Source organism: Corvus hawaiiensis, chromosome 3, assembly GCF_020740725.1.
Source record: "Corvus hawaiiensis isolate bCorHaw1 chromosome 3, bCorHaw1.pri.cur, whole genome shotgun sequence".
NCBI classification, from domain to species: domain Eukaryota; kingdom Metazoa; phylum Chordata; class Aves; order Passeriformes; family Corvidae; genus Corvus; species Corvus hawaiiensis.
Window position 1 is genome coordinate 117,888,348 of NC_063215.1, and position 17,036 is coordinate 117,905,383.

Consider the following 17,036-nt stretch of genomic DNA (forward strand, 5'->3'; position numbering starts at 1 on the left):
TGTCACTTGGACACTGCAAGTGTAAATCTCACTCCTTAGACTTGAGAGTCCTACTGTGAATTAGATCTGGAGGCACAAAGGTGGAAGTTTTTATTTGTACATCCAGTCAAAGAGTTTGGAGATGAGAGGTTAATCCTGTAACTAAATCACAGGTTTTGTCAAAAAGGAGGAAGAACCCTCTTGGATTCTACTTTGCTCTGCTTATTATCAAGAAAAGTGTCACTTTATCTCCAATTATGAAATGCTTAAACTCTTTTTGATACGAGATAAGGAGAAAAAAGTGGTTTTGCTTTCACCTCTTGTGTTAAAGTTGTGATTGTGATAATAGCTTGTTACCCAGAGTGAAAATGGCAGAGTTAGTAATAACTGTGCTGCTATATCAAAACTCGGGACACGGAGATCCAGTTTTCATGGCAAAAAGTAGAATTTAATTTGCCCTGGAAGCCTTACTTGAAAAGAGTCTGTGACTTGTTTTATTCAGTGATAAGATCCGATTTTGAGCAGATGTCTGAGGCTGAAGGTGAATGTTCTCTGCTTTGCCAGGGTGCTCTGTGTGTTCAGGAGGGTGCCTTGCCTTGGTTCCACAACCTAAATAGCTATACTTGCATTCTCATTAAATTTGCCTTGCAAACCAAGAGGATGATTTTAGGTAGAAGATCCCCAGTACTGTTTCTCTCAGAATTCTTTTCCTGATGGGCATCTTGATTCAGAGCACTGATCTGATGAACCATTCAGCATTTCAAGTGCCTGATGCTCCCTCAGGCTGAGCTGTGTTGTTATCCAGGGGCTTTGATCAGCGGTGAAAGATCTGAGAGCAGGAGAGAGCAGCAGACAGGAGTTTTGGTGCATTTCTTTGTTTGGACTGGCTCAGGACTTTATGCTGCATGTGCTGTGGGAAATACCCAGCCTGGCTCTTGTTGTTGCTGGCAGTTCGGATGACATGGACGGGCCCGTGGAGGACATCGGGAGCCGCTCGTGCGTCACGCGCTTCGTGAAGACGCTGCTGTCCATCATGGAGCACGGCGTCAAACCCCACAGCAAGCACCTCACCGAGTACTTTGCCTTTCTTTACGAATTTGCCAAAATGGGAGAAGAGGAAGTGAGTATAGCCTTGTCTTGGGGGACTTGGTGGTGTCTGTGCACGAATGTATTTTCAAGTAATTCCATCCCTGCATTTTTCAGAGCCAGTTCCTGCTCTCTCTGCAAGCCATATCCACAATGGTCCATTTCTACATGGGAACCAAAGGGCCTGAGAATGTACGTCTGAGTATTTTCTATAACGAGAACTAATCTTTCCTGTTCTACATCTGTGATCACTGCTGCTGTGTGTCTTGAATCATCTTTCAGCTGTTAAATTTAAATTGCTTCACTTACACAATTTTTTCAATGTTTAAGTGAATATAATGCTTTTTAAAATACGTTGAATTAAATTTTTTTGTTTAGTATAGAAATAGGTACTGAGGAAAAGCAATTAAAGCTGCCCCTAACTTGATACTAATGGTAATGCTGTTAACGATTGGTTACTTACTCCTATTGTACAACTTAGGTTCTTAAATTGACCTGCTTTTTTTGTTCAATAGACCATATCTTCAGCCAACCTACTTCCTGCATTTGTAAATACAATTTAGCTTATGCAAAATTAATATATCAATGTGAAAATCAATTGATTAGCTATTTACCTTCTTTGATTCATGCAAGTTGATGAAGTTGTTTGGAATAAAGGACAGGATATATGCAAAGGCTGTTTGAAATGACGGCTCAGAATGTCCACACTGAAGTTCTCTTTTTTTCCCTAGCCCCAGGTTGAAGTGCTTTCTGAGGAAGAAGGGGAGGAAGAGGAGGAAGAGGAAGATATACTTTCTTTAGCAGAAGAGAAATACAGGCCTGCTGCACTGGAAAAGATGATTGCCCTGATTGCTCTTCTGGTGGAACAGTCTCGCTCAGAAAGGCAAGAGCTCCTGAAAAACCAAAAAACAATTGAGAATTGATGGTTTAGAAAAGAGTCCGAGATTTTATGGGTTTGTCTGAGGGTTTTATTGGGGGCTTTTTTAACAGCATAAATGAGCTTGTGTAAGAACCCATTATATTTTTAACCATTTAAAAGAAAAAGGGTGTTGACCAAATGTAAGACTTGGGTTAAAGACTTGAACACATTCAATTGCCCACATCTGATTCTTTTTTTTAATCTGGTCTGAGTACAAAATTTTGGGGTTTTGGTTCAGTTTTGCATCAACACCTTTATTGTCTCTTGTATATTGTGAAACTGAAGAACGTGAACCAACACTCAGTCTTGAATGTCTCCCTGACCATAACCATGGCTGAAGTAAAATGCTCATTTTCTTTTGTATTTTAGGCATTTGACCTTGTCACAAAACGACATGGCAGCACTGACAGGAGGAAAGGTAATCAAGTTAAAAAGGACTGCTTTAGCCTCCAAAAACCCTCTGTGTGCGTGTACTTGTAGGCAGTGTACTGCATCTGCTTATTTGTTGCAGGGTTTCCCTTTTTTATTTCAACATATCCGTGATGGGATCAACATCAGGCAAACCTGCAACCTCATTTTCAGCTTGTGCCGGTACAACAATCGCCTTGCAGAGCACGTGAGTATCAGGGACCTGTAGCTATTGATTGAAATCTTCTCTAATAACTGTCACGGGGTAATTGGTATTATTTTAACTGATTAAGCACAAGTCTAATGAGTTCTGTTTGTTTTCTTTTCAAGATTGTGTCCATGCTGTTCACATCTATAGCAAAGCTGACTCCTGAGGTATGTAAACACACTCCCTGTCTAGTAAATAATCTGTATTCATGTTTTCCTGGTTTAAATCACAGAAATAAATCCTTTGCTCATCAAAAATCCTGCATGGAAGTTCTTGTGCCACTAAATGAAGTCTAACTGCACTGTCTGGGAAGTTTTCTAAAACAGAGATTTGCTGTGCCACTTAGAATGAGTTTTATTCAAATCAAATAATAGTTCTAGATTCTCCACCAGTATGAATTTCTTTTTAAAAATTGGTAACATTAAAATATGTGTGCAAGAACAAGTGGAGCAAGAATAAGTAATTATTATCTGGCTGTTCAAGATGCGGGGCACTATTTTGCAGTTCTGTGCAGGCAAACAAATTTCTCATTCAGAGTAAATTCCTGCACTTGTAACAACAGAAATACTGAGAGTTCCAAATGGATTCCAGATGCAAAATATGTAATTATAGTTGTAAGCACTTTGTTGAAATGTTGTTAAAAGCTGGGTGAGTCTTGGCAGTGTAAAACCTCAAAATGAGATGCTTTTGGATAAACTTTCCAGGATCCATATTCCATGTTATGTAAATACATGAAAATAATAACTTATCTGAGCTAGTGAAATCTTCTGTAAATATAAACCAGGATAAATTGGTGAATGCTTCAGCAGTGGACAGCTTGATTCCTTTCCTTTTTCCACAATAAGAACTGACTTAAAATGTTACTGTTATTTCCTGTATATTTCCTATAATATTATAGAAATATATAAAATATCTATATTTCCTATAACTTCTTCTAGACTGATCCTGTTGCTTTGCAGTAACTGTAACCAGTGGCTTAATTCTGCTGTATCCATGTGTGAATATAGATATATATGGATTATGTACAGATTAAATAGTAAAGGATTAAAGTGTTATAAATCTTCATGTCTGAAGTTCATAGAAATCTTACAGACATTGGGGTTTTTAAAAAATTACTCTTAAAAAATGTGGATGAAATTAAATAGATCAAAGTGAATATTTTTTTCCCTTTTCTGCATTACAGGCAGCCAATCCTTTTTTCAAATTGCTCACCATGCTCATGGAATTTGCTGGTGGACCTCCAGGAATGCCACCCTTTGCTTCTTACATCCTGCAGAGGATATGGGAGGTACAATATGTAAAATAAAACAGGAGCTAAATTGTCTTTCTCTTGTTGGTTCTTTTATGTCTGTTTTGCATTTTGTTGTCATCCTTCCTGCGTCAGTCCATGTTTTTTTTATTACTATTCCTCTACTGAATAAACAGCAACAGCCAATAGACATTAAGAAGTTCTATTGTTACTTTTAATGTATTTTAGCAGCATTTGGGTTAATGGCTCTTTCAGTTGAACTTCAAATTTTAGTTTAATGAGAAATTAATTGATTCATAATAAGGGTTGAAGAATGCTTTTTCTAGACAAATTCTACATAGTTTTCTCAGTTATCCTTTTGCAAGGACTGTAAAATGTTTCAAGACCCATCATTCATTTGTGGGTTTTTTTGGCCTTTATGTACAGATTCCTTGAATATTCATTTGCCATGTTTGGTTCTCTGTAAAATGTCCATTAACACTTTCAACCCTTAAAATAGTGCTGAACTGAGTCTGGTGGAAAATCACTGTGTGCAGGGCCAACCTTGCTTGTGTTTTAAAGTGAGAAAGAGGCTTCTTAACCAAGTTGGCACAGGGATGGCACAGATTCCTTGATCTGAGCCATAGATGAGGAATTGAAGCTTTCTCTTTGCTTACCTGCTCTTTGAGTTCCCAGTACAATTTCCTGTCTTTATTCCTGGCTGAGAACAGCATGTCCAGCCTGGAGACTGCTGAGGACAAGCTCATCCCCTTTAAATCCCCTTAAAAAACAGGGCTGGAGTTTTGTAAAAGGTTTTTACTGTGCAGCATTGAGACCTCTGGTGAAACACAACCCTTCCTTACCCACTGGAACGCTGTGCGATTGGACATGGATTGCTGTTCCAAATGGTTTTGCTCCTGGTCAGGAGCAGCTGTAGGGTCACAAGTGTTGCAGGTGATGTGATGGATGAGCTGTAGCTGCTGCACCTCAGGTAAAGGGAGTTCAAGCAGCACATCTCAAGGTCCACAGTGACACCCAGCTGGTGACACAGGCCCAGGGATCTAAATGGTGTGGGCAAGGGTGTGAGACCCAGCAGTGAATGTCCAGGCTTGGGGTGCAGAACCGACTTTTACAGCCACTCCAGCTTCTAGAAGTCATTAAGGAGTGATTGAGCTCTGCAGACACTGAGCAATGATTGTCTCTTTCTCGGACATTCCCTCCAGTCATTACCCAGGAAACCTGACAGAGCAATTTGTCATTTCTAAATAAAGGGAGGAGAATGTTCTTAAGGTGTTTATTTTTAAATTGAGATAAAAATTTTATAAGCAAGAGTTATGGTCGTGTCAGCTGCTCGTATTCTTCAGGTGGAGTAGAGGAACTGGGAACAGCTTCAGCAACCCAGTTATTACCGCTGATTACTTAGATAGGGTAGACTTTTTTCTTGGATGGGCACCTGGGCCTTGAGGTAAAAAGAAAGTAGTTTTTAAAAAACTAACAAAAGAACAAACTACATTTATTGGCCTCATGTCAACAGATTTCCAACTACAGAGAGCCAGAAAAGCACAGGAAATTTTCTCCCTATTCTCTGAAGGTTTGCTGACTGCATAACAGCACTCATTGCTTTTGGAAAGTGCTGGATGAATTTATTCCTTGAAATTGTATATTCAATAAAAAATGTAATAGTTACCCTCAGCATGAAGCTGTGTGAAAATCTTTGCATACCATTTATGTTCTTTTGAAGTAACTTACAAAAATACTGATTCAGTGTTAAGGTTTTGTGTTAGATATTTTTAAAAGATACTTGTTTATAAAGACAAGGATGTTCCACTTTAATATTTCCTAAATATCTCATAACATGCAGAAAAAATAAGCAGAGTAATTGCCTGGGCTTAGACTGAACTTTCAAAACTGTGAACAAGGTTCAGAAGCACCAACCATGGAAATTTAATAAGGGTTTTCTTTGTGTGCAGAGCAGCTCAGTCTTACAGGTACTTTAATAGCCCCAAGTGGTTTTAAAAAGAAATGTTGAAAGTGATTTTAGGGTTTTTTAATGCAGTCAGTACATAGTAGGAAGATTAATGCATTCCTTTTGATTTTTCCCCTCTCCTTTAGGTCATTGAGTACAACCCATCGCAGTGCCTGGATTGGCTGGCTGTGCAAACACCTCGGAACAAACTCGCTCACAGCTGGGTCCTGCAGAACATGGAAAACTGGGTTGAACGTTTCCTCCTGGCACACAACTACCCTCGAGTGAGAACTTGTAAGTGAAGTTTAATTGAAGGGAATTTGTCACCTGTTGCAGTGAGTTGCATGCTCCTGTGTTTGTCTTTTCCTCCTTTTCCAGTGGTTTTAGAATTGCTGGGGTTTAAAATCTTAGGATAACTGTGGTGCCTCATCCAGAGGTGTTAGCAGTTTTGATGAACACTGTGGGTTCATTTGGTACCTTGAATGATACATTGGTAGGCTCTTTATCTGAAGTGACAAATCTACAAGGTCCAGGAAAACCTAAAGAAGGAAAAGAGGTAATTCCAGAGGTTTTCCATCGTGTCCATCACATGGCTGTACAATAGGTGGGAGTAGTACATGTTGTTCTTTCACAGTAATCTTCAGCTGAGTCCTCTGAGCTTGTGGATCAAGGAGAAGCCAGCTGTGCTTTCCCCCAGATCCCCGGGTATCCTGGCTCTCCGGTTTGTTCTGCCAGGAATCACACTGTCACATTGCTAGAGAACATTTTCGGCCTTCGCTGTGTCCATTTTTTTTACAAAGGAGATTCCACAGGTACAGGCCACTGACCTTTAACACATTTTTGTGGCTGAGGGAGATGTGAAAACTTGAGCTACAATTTGCAACAGGCTCCAGTTGTAAACATCTCTGAGGAGGTAATGACCTCTTGATTGAGCAGTGGACAGTTCAGTCATGGAAAACCTCTGGGATGCATTGTGTGATGGGATCTGGGATCACATTCTGTGGTGGGGTGCATTGTGCTAGCACAGGGAGAACCAGGCAGCAGACAGGGCTGTAGGTGAAGAGGCCTGAAAGCACATCCCAGCACCACTTTAACAAGCTTTGTACTACTCTTATCCACTTGGGTTTTTCTTCTAGTGTGAATATAGTGATACCAGGTTGTGTAAAATGCTTTGGAATCTGTAAATGGAACATGCAGTGCAATTTAATTGCTGTTTACATGGCTGTTAAGCAGGTATGTCACTGTCAAAGGTGTAACAAATCTGTTTTTATTTGAAGCTGCAGCCTATCTCTTGGTGTCGCTTATTCCAAGCAATTCCTTCCGTCAGATGTTCCGATCGACCCGCTCTTTGCACATCCCCACACGGGACCTGCCCCTCAGCCCAGACACCACAGTAGTTCTGCACCAGGTCTACAACGTGCTCCTTGGCCTGCTCTCACGAGCCAAACTCTACGTTGACGCTGCTGTTCACGGCACCACCAAACTGGTGCCCTACTTCAGTTTCATGACGTACTGTTTGATTTCCAAAACCGAGAAACTCATGTTCTCCACCTACTTCATGGACTTGTGGAACCTCTTCCAGCCGAAGCTCTCAGAGCCGGCCATTGCCACCAACCACAACAAGCAGGCCCTGCTGTCCTTCTGGTACAACGTGTGCGTGGACTGTCCCGAGAACGTGCGCCTTATCGTGCAGAACCCCGTGGTGACCAAGAACATTGCCTTCAATTACATCCTCGCGGACCACGACGACCAGGATGTGGTGCTCTTCAACCGCGGGATGCTGCCCGCCTACTACGGCATCCTGCGCCTGTGCTGCGAGCAGTCCCCTGCCTTCACCAGGCAGCTGGCTTCTCACCAGAACATCCAGTGGGCCTTCAAGAACCTCACCCCTCACGCCAGTCAGTACCCAGGAGTAAGTGACCAACACCAAAATGCACCAGCCCATTGTTCCCCCTCACCCAGTGTCTCTTGTAACTTAACATATCCGGTGGCAACAGTATTAACTGCTGGAAGTAATTCATGTGTTTAGATCCATTTGCTGGACTTTGTGGGGGATTGGTTTGGGTTTTCGTTGCAGTGTAGCAGCTGGAGAGCAGTTGTTGTTTTCTGGGAGCAGACACTGGTGTTTCCACTGTTCAGTATTCCAATGGAGTCATAAGAAACAAGGAATAACCTTTGATGGTGGTCTCTAGGAAGGGGGTTGTACTATAGCATGCAAAGTTGGAGGAATTCCCCAGTTTCTTTTTGCTTTCAGTTTCTGGAATAATGCCAAGAGTTAGCCTGCTGCATTCCAGTGGAGGGACAGCCTAGTGTTCCCCTTGGGAAGGCCCACGTACCTTTGGGAGTTGTGCTGTCACTACAACAGTGACACCTGCAGCCGAGAGCAGGTGCTAGTTAAAGTAGGCCACGTGTGATTGTCAAATAACAGGCTTACAAAGGCTGGAAGAGACAAAGGGCTTGGGTTTGCATGGTCACGCAGTGAATATTGCTTTGGGCTCCTTCAGGGGTGTGCAGGGCAGAAAGAATACAAAGCTTCCCCATCACTGTGGAGAGGAGGATGCGTGGAGTCCTCCATGTTGAACTTCCCATAGCTCAGCTCACAGCGAAATTTACCACTCTGACAGTCCTGTTGCTCTTCTTGTTGGCATCTCCCCTCAGAAGTCTCACTTTGTCTTGCAAGGGACACGAGTTCCTCCACTCTGTTTAGTGTTTGCCAGGCATGGGACTGCAGCAGGTTTTGGCACAAGCAGCTTTCTGAATGTTTGGTCCCAGGGATGGGGATTTCAGATTCCTCTGTACATATACAGATGTACATATAAATGTGGCTGTGAGCTGTGCTCTTAGGAAGCATCAAAACATCTAATCTTATAACTTTGGAATAAAGTCTGAACCACAACACAGTGAGAGAGCTGACTAACCAAGTATTTCTGTGTGTTTTAGGCAGTAGAAGAGCTGTTTAACCTCATGCAGCTGTTTGTAGCTCAGAGGCCAGACATGAGAGAGGAAGAGATAGAGGACATAAAGCAATTTAAGAAAACCACCATAAGCTGTTACCTGCGCTGCTTGGACGGACGGTCTTGTTGGACGACTCTCATAAGGTACAACCCTGTGCTCATCCAGCATCTCAGCTGGAATTCCATCCTCAGCCTCCCCCCATGAGCAGAGCTGTAGTTCCAGCTGCTCTTGTTGGCAGTTGTTACTTGGGAGCAGAAATGTGATGTAGAAATTGTGCCTGTGGGACAGTTTATTGTATTGTGTCTTCAAAGAGTTTTTCATGTCTAGTTGTAGGAAGTACAGCTGAAAGTGCTGCTTGGGCATTCTAGCAAAGCTAAAAATTGCCTGTGCATGTAGGTCAGCTCTGGGGTTTTAAATGGAGCTGTTGGTGCACTGAAACCCTTGTGGAAAGGACAAACTGTGTTACCTGGAGGGGCTACATGCATTCACCCGTCACAGAGCAGAGCCACATTGTCCCAAATAATCTTTATGTTGGGAGAAAACATTCATTAGCGTAATCCTTTGTTCTGCTGTAAGCATAAAATACTCTGATTAAAATGTTTTCAGACATTTAAAAGGCCAAATATATGCTTGACTGAATCTGTTTAAATGTATCATTTAAGAAGCATAAACTTCTGTCTGTGGAAGTACATTATTTTCCACATTTTTGCAGGGGTTGTATAGGAAATATTTCTGTAAGGGTTATTTATAAATTACTTTCCATAACATAAAGGAGATCAACAGCAGAGGCATTTTTAAATTAAAAAGTAGGGGGGTTAATGATGAGAGGAATTATGTTCTTTTGGGGCTTCTTTGTTCTTTTGTGATTATTTTCCAAAATAACAGCATGAGTGTAACAATTTTAAGCTTGGGATGCGACTTTCAGTGTTCTCAATGTTTGGATATTTTTTCCTAGTGCCTTCAGAATATTATTAGAATCTGATGAAGACAGACTTCTTGTTGTGTTCAATAGAGGATTGATTCTGATGACTGAGGTAATTATTTCTTTATTTAATTAGAGCAAGCATCTCACCCTGGTACTTTTCCTGTCAGCTTTAATAAGATTTCTTTTTAGTACTAAAAAGATCAGGAAATTGTTTGTCTGCTTCTCAGGACAGAGGGAAAACCACCAACAGATTATGCTGAGAGGAATAAATTTATGCTTTTTTGGTGTCATTCTCTTTATTACAGTTAATTGGGAATGAATGGCTGAGTGCAGTCACACAATTGTTATTAGTTAAGCAGTGTTGAGGCAACAGGTTAAAAACCAGAACTAACTTAAAGGGTGCTCAGCTGTAGTTGTGGTTAGTATTTCTGACCCTCCTTTGAGGCCCTCCTGAGGCAGTTCTCCTTTTCTTTCCTACCTATTGTGCCTTTGTTTGCAAGGAGTGGTCTAAAAACACATCAACTCAATTTCTTTCTGATGGAACTACACCTAAAATGCATTTCTGGAGCCCGTTTAATATATTCAAGTTTTAAGCGGGGATTTGGTCCATGAGACCAGACCAGAATTAGTTCAAAATCGAAAAGAAAAAAACTTAAATAATGCACCTCTGAAATGGATACAGTTGGAGTGTCAAGCCCCTGCCCCCAGCAGTTTCACTCTACAAATCTACATGTCCTGATGAGTGGAATATCCTGGATTCCATTCAGCACTTCCATTATTGAGGTGATGGATGAGAACCTGTGTTCACTAAAAGCACTGGCAGTGCTCCATGGGGAAGGATCTCTTTGAGAACAAGAATAAAACTCTGGATGTGTTGGAGAAAGCATAAAAACAAGATTCAGTTCATCCTTGGCACATGTAGAACAGTGTGTTCAGGAGAGAGATTAAACTGGGAAAATCCACGGTGCAAGACAAGTAGCTCAGAGGTAATTGTGGCTGTACAGAAAATGGGATTTTGGCATAGGTTCCTGCAGGTGGGGGCAGCCAGCACAACTGGAAGTTGTCAGGAGGTCTTGGAGCAAACATCTGTCAAGGATATTTAGTCTGCCTTTAGGCATGTGGCTGGATTGGATGATGCTTCGAGGTGATTCCAGTTCTGTTTTTATATAAAAATTCTCTTAATTCCTTTGATGTCACTGGTTTGCATTTTCTGGGAAAAAGTGTGGTAGAAGGAGCTGGAATTACAGGAACAGCACAGTGCTATTTGAAAATTGAATTTCAGGAGCTTGTTATAAATATAAGCCTATAGATTAATTAATTGTAGTTAATTACTCCAGAATATCTGTTCCTTTTTGTTATGAAAATGCCTCCATCCAATAAACTGGGAGTAAAAAGTCAGGAACTGGGCTATGAGGTTATCCACACATGAGCTGTAAGTAGATTAAGGTACATACATAGAGATGTATAAAAAGAATTTGTTTAGCTTAGTTAGCCCTCATCCATACTAGCAATGGATAATTAAGTTTATATGAAGTGTGTAATCTAAAATGAATTTATCCTGTGTAAAACATTGCTAGAAATTAGACTAAACTGGTGTTACTTTACAGCTTGAGGTTAGCTGGCCTTACATTGTCACTTGTTGGCTGGCAGTGTTTTGCCTGGTGACAAAAAACTGCATTAAGGAGTTGTCATATCCAGAAAAGTTTTCCACTTAGGGGTGGCTGTGTGTCTTTTATCTTCACTGTAGTATAAAAAGTGCCTGGCAAGGGTTTGCATTCTAGGGACTGAGGCTATCTTTCAAATACCCCAGCAGATTAAGTATCTTTTCTTACATCCTGTGCTAGAATTTTTGCTGTTCGGAAATGAGTTGCTTTTCCTTCTTTTTTCCTTCCTTTATATTTCTATAAATCACAGATGCCCAGAAGCTATAAAAGGAGAAGTAATTCATCTGATGTACAACCATATGTCCTTCAGCAGCATTTTGAAAAATGACTGGCATCTATCTTAATCCTACCTTTATTTCCCCAAATTCATACATCTGTGTCTGTCTTTGTGCACCTCTTACATGGCTTTGTCTGCTGGCACAGAAAGTTTGGGATTACAGGGATATAAAAACACTGTCTCTCAAATGACACTTTGCTCATTGGGTTGTAGATAAAGGTGTGAAAACTCGGCAATTGTTTCAAGCTGGTAACACAAAGCTTTTACCTTGAAAACAAATTAAGAACTTTGTGATTATATCCAACACCTTCTATTCTCTGAGCATAAAATACCTTGTTTGAGCATAAAATAAATGTAAATGTATCTGCAGGATAACAAGAGGAATACTAACAAGTACCTTCCTTTGGCAACATAAAGTTTTGGCATTTTTTTTTCTTCTTCCCAGTCCTTTAACACGTTGCACATGATGTACCACGAGGCCACAGCTTGCCATGTGACTGGAGACCTGGTAGAGCTTCTGTCCATTTTCCTTTCGGTTCTTAAGTCCACACGTCCATACCTGCAAAGAAAAGGTTTGATTATAACTCTTGAAAGGTTTATGCCTTTTGTCTCTACATTAATTTTCCTCACCCAAACCCTAGGTTTTTTTGTCTTGGTCAATGGTTGTGTTTAAAAACTTGCTGTACAGTAGGATATGTGCCTGTTAATGGATATTAAATTGTTAGTTATTAAATTACTTGTTGACTTAATGTGAAACTAGGTTTCATAAATTTAATAGCAGTAGACCAGTGAGATTTAATCCTTAGATGGATTAAGATCATGGTAGAGGAAAAAGAGATTCCTCAGCAGTAAAATTCTGTGCTTTATATAACGAGCTTTTGAGCCATGAGCTAAGCAGCCTCCTGGGATGTTTGCATTTGCAGATGTGAAGCAAGCTCTCATTCAGTGGCAGGAGCGGATTGAATTTGCCCATAAGCTCTTAACTCTGCTCAATTCCTACAGTCCTCCCGAGCTTAGAAACGCCTGCATTGGTAAGTCCTGGCCATGCAGGACCTGTCCTGCACAGGGACCTGCTGTGAGATGGAAATGCCACTTATGCAAGTGCACGTGCTCTGCTAGGAACTCTGGAGGTCGGGATTGTTTGTGTAATACTGTCAGTGCATCAGCACTGGTGTTCTTATTCCATAGAGTTCTGGGTTTGGCAGGTTTCACTGAATATTCCTGTTCTCAGTTAAGGCACGCAGACTGGGGGCACAAAAAGTCACCTGTCACTTTGTGAGACCAACTCGCCCCCTGATAAGGGGCATGACTGAGGAATTATTCCTCAGTTCAGGTGTCAGAGAGTTTAGAGTCAAATCCCAAAACTGACATTAAAGTTCAAACACGAACTAAAGCTCCCCTCAGAAGGGAGCGTGGAGACCAGGTTACTCTGAGAAACAGCTTTGCTTGTTCATTTTTATGATCCAGTACTGTGAAGTGTAATAGTGGAAGTAAAGCTTAAATAGCTTGTAGAAAGGAATGGGTTTGCTTTTTAAAGTGTGGACACAGATACTTTATACAAATGTCTCTCTTGCATTAGTGGAGCTATTTCAGGAAGGTCCAGGTTTTTTCTAGTTTAGGCTTTTTTAATATTATTTAATGGATTGCTGATAAAGGCCTAACACTGTGTCCCAAAGTACTTTTTTTGTGTGATTTGTATGCATTTCCCCCTATTTTGAGTATTTTCTCGTTGTCCTCCTGACTGCTGCTGGTTGCCATTTTCCAGACGTCAGACCTGCTCTGTTAAAGAAGAAGCTAAGAGGGTAATTTTACTGAGGTTCTCATTCTGCAAGCTGGCCCCTCCCTGCTGGGTGCTGCACCACTGAGCAGGGTCTCTCCCAGTGGCAGAGGTGAAGGGAATCGGGATGGAGTCAGGGGTGTCACTCAGGTGTTGCTCACGGCGGAGCTGCGGCAAAAGGGATACGAGAGAGAGTTTGCAAATGCATGAGCCTTAAGTTGAACTGTTTGCTGTTAAGAATTAACAATTTGTAATAGCAAAAACAACTTTTTGTTTGTAGATGTCCTCAAGGAGCTTGTACTTTTAAGTCCTCATGATTTCCTACATACTCTGGTTCCATTTCTACAGCACAATCATTGTACATACCACCACAGTAATATCCCAAGTAGGTATTTCAGTGATTGTATTTTGAAGTTCTCTTACACTATTATTACTCTATCGTGTTCCTTGCTGATGTCAAATATTGACCTTTTTAATATATCCCTATTTTATCCGAACTTACACTACAGTGTCTCTTGGACCTTATTTTCCATGTCGTGAAAATTTGAAATTAATAGGGGGGAAAAGCAATATTCGTCCTCCGCGTCCCGAACTCAACATGTGCCTCTTGCCCACCATGGTGGAAGCCAGCAAGGTATGTAAACAAGTGGTCCTGTAAAGAATTGTTTCTCTATTGTTTTCCCATTTTTATAAAAGTATTCGAAGAATCCAGTAGCTCAATGCATTTACCTTTTCTTTGTAAGCAAAGCATAATTCTTCTTCAAGATGTGTTGTCCTCATATACTCCATTCTAGATGTGCACTCCAGAAGCACCATTTCCCTGCCCTTGGTGATACACAGCTTCATATTCCAGACACCATAAGGGTTTGGGCCTTTTGTGGTAGGAAAAAAACCCATAGCACACATTTTGGTAATTTCCCAGTCTGTCTGTGGCATTTATAAAGGAAACTGAGGCACCACCCAGGGACTGTCCCGATGGGTTTCACACTATGTTAAGGTTTACTGCCAGACAGCCAAGTAGACCCTGCAGGTTCCCTTAGAGTCCATTCAGCTGGGACTGAGGTGTAATCTCCTATTTGTTTGGGTAAAATCCAGTGCCTGAAATGTCATTCAGGGCTTTTTAAGTCTTTCCACTTCCCATTTTCCCTTCTGTGGGCTTCCTGATGGGATGCCAGCTTTGGTGGGGCTACTCCATAGTGACTTGCCACGTCCCGTTGTTACAGCTGCAGCAACGGTGGGATTCAGCTCACGTCACTTTGCCTATCTAAAAGGTCAGCATCCAGCTCTTCCTGGGGCTCATGGCCATAAATAGTTACCCTGGGAAGGAGAGAAAGAGTTCCCCTCCTTCCTGTCCCAGGCACCTGAGTGTGGATGAGGCGACTCCCTCTCCATGGAGTGCAGGGAACACCAGTGACTAGATTTTAGATAGCTAAAGTCAGGTCAGGTGAATCCCACCCAAAAAGGAATATGTATGGACAATCATTTGAAGCAGGAGAACTGGTTACTTGCTGTCCGGTAACTGTGGTTCTTCAAGATGCTTTGTCCACACAGATTCTGTGCTCCTCCTGCTGTGCTAATTCCGAGTCCTGTCCTAGGGGATTCTTACGGGTGAAGGAATTGAGTGGTGGTTGAAGCCGCCATACCCCTTGTGCCCTCAGGTACAGTGGTCGCAAGGACACACTGGGTGCAGGCACAGCCCCAGTGGACACAGCTATTCAGAAAGAATCCAATCTCCTGCACATGGGGCCTATGTGCACGTAGATGGGAATCTGTGTGGGCAACACATTTCGAAGAAGCACGGTTACTGTAGGGTAAGTAACCCTTCTTTTTTAAAGCTTTCAGAATGATGCTGTGTCTATTTGTGCACCATCAAATTGACTGTGTAATCCGAGTGTTTGAAAAGATGTTAGAGAGCCAGAAACTGTCTCTAGTGGGTTTCCCCATCATGCATCCAGAAATGACACTACATAATGTAAATATTTGGACTTAAAAAGTTGTCATATTACATGGCACAGTATTTCACCCTTTATATCGAATTCCTGATACATTGGGAAGCAGAATATTTTTAAACCTCTAGAAACACATCCACAGTCACATTCCCCTGTGGTTTTGCATGCTTGTTTTTCATTCAGTTGCTTTGTATAAGGTTGCATTTGTTTGCTTGAGTTTTAGAGGTTTTCTCTTGGCTCTCTGATGCCATTTTAAGCTTATACACGTCCAAAATATTAAAATATTGATATATACGTATCACTGGGTTTGAGACATTCCTGAGAATTCTGCTCTGATGCTCGGTCTCGAGAAAATTCTGATTTCTACAGATCAGAACTGGCAAGTTATGATTTAAAAAGCAGTAGTGTATATATATTTAGGTGTCTGTATGTGATACAAAGTTACTGCATTCTTTTCCTGTCTTCTTCAAGCCGTGGTATTTGCACAGCTTTGCACCTTCTCAGTGTTGGCTCAGAACTCTCCAGTAAAAGATTTTACTGGCAGGGAATTGCATTTGCCATCTGTCCTCCTATCACACCCTGGTGCTTGCCAAGGGCTGGGTGAGGAGGCACCTGGAGATTCCCACTGTTCGCCTGTAGTCCAGGATGAAACATTGCAGGGCAAGTGACAGGAAGGGAGATGCTCAGGGAATCTGGGAGCTGTCCTGTGGCTTTGTAGGTTAAATGAAGCTCTCTTAAATCTTCAGGGCAAAGACGATGTTTACGACCGGATGCTGCTGGACTATTTCTTCTCCTACCACCAGTTCATCCACCTCCTGTGCCGAGTTGCAATCAACTGTGAAAAGTTTACTGAAACTTTAGTTAAAATGAGTAAGTATCAAGGTGAAACAGCCAAAGGATGTTTTTTCTCTCATAACTTGAGTACTTCTGCACTAAGTGTTATATTCAGAGTTTTTAAGAAAAAGCAGAGCTTGTGAAGCTTGTTGTGTTTGGATATTACTTTTATCCACAAAACTGTTACCTGTGTATGAGACGGTGCAGCCTTGCCCACGTGACTGGCACATTTCGGGCCTGTCCACAACGGAGCTGAGGTAACCACCGCGAATTCAGTCTTGCTGTACATTTAGAGTTCAATGCAGGACTCAGTAAGGCTATTTTTGGGTGGTTGGCAGTTAAAATGGCTTTGGATCAGATCCTGGATCCTCAGCATCTCAGCAATGGCAATTAATTGACAATATTTACATTTTTGTGTTCCCACACAAACCCGAGGGTGAGTTCCTCAGTGTGCACAGACCTCAGTGTCACACCAGTAATCTTGTCCAAAGAGCAATGACAGAATGTCCTTTTATCCCCTACATCACCCATCTGCTTGTTGTTTGTCACACTTTTCCAATGTATTTATTAAACAGACTGTAAAAACCTGGCAGACACTACAGCTTTCTGATCATGGACAATGCTTGCAAGGTGATCCTATAAAATGCACCTTGGCACTGCTTTTCTGAGGAATTTCCCTGTCTCCCACAAAGTTCTCCCAGACTGACTTCTTCCCTCGTGCCATTGCAGGTGTCCTGGTTGCTTATGAAGGTTTGCCACTTCACCTTGCGCTCTTCCCCAAACTCTGGACTGAGCTTTGCCAGACTCAGGTAAGAGCTTCAGAACCAACAGTATGGAAGCACAGGCAAAACACTGAATGTG

The 17,036-nt window shown here is 41.7% G+C and overlaps 1 protein-coding gene across 12 annotated transcripts in view; it reads left to right on the forward strand.

Moving 5' to 3' along the window:
* The window catches only part of USP34 (ubiquitin specific peptidase 34), a 112,737-nt gene that overhangs the window by 92,171 nt on the left and 3,530 nt on the right, over positions 1–17,036 (forward strand). For 7 of the 12 annotated variants that reach the window (XM_048297363.1, XM_048297369.1, XM_048297366.1 and 4 more), the window contains exons 60-77: positions 931–1,099; positions 1,183–1,257; positions 1,797–1,948; positions 2,354–2,402; positions 2,496–2,600; positions 2,723–2,767; positions 3,784–3,888; positions 5,941–6,088; positions 7,072–7,706; positions 8,735–8,892; positions 9,705–9,783; positions 12,061–12,187; positions 12,539–12,646; positions 13,673–13,777; positions 13,902–14,026; positions 15,051–15,203; positions 16,088–16,211; positions 16,905–16,984. In XM_048297363.1, the coding sequence (XP_048153320.1) occupies positions 931–1,099; positions 1,183–1,257; positions 1,797–1,948; positions 2,354–2,402; positions 2,496–2,600; positions 2,723–2,767; positions 3,784–3,888; positions 5,941–6,088; positions 7,072–7,706; positions 8,735–8,892; positions 9,705–9,783; positions 12,061–12,187; positions 12,539–12,646; positions 13,673–13,777; positions 13,902–14,026; positions 15,051–15,203; positions 16,088–16,211; positions 16,905–16,984 (2,542 nt within the window). The remainder of the gene's footprint in view (positions 1–930; positions 1,100–1,182; positions 1,258–1,796; positions 1,949–2,353; positions 2,403–2,495; positions 2,601–2,722; positions 2,768–3,783; positions 3,889–5,940; positions 6,089–7,071; positions 7,707–8,734; positions 8,893–9,704; positions 9,784–12,060; positions 12,188–12,538; positions 12,647–13,672; positions 13,778–13,901; positions 14,027–15,050; positions 15,204–16,087; positions 16,212–16,904; positions 16,985–17,036) is intronic. The other 5 variants (XM_048297370.1, XM_048297373.1, XM_048297374.1 and 2 more) reach the window with 3 other exon arrangements.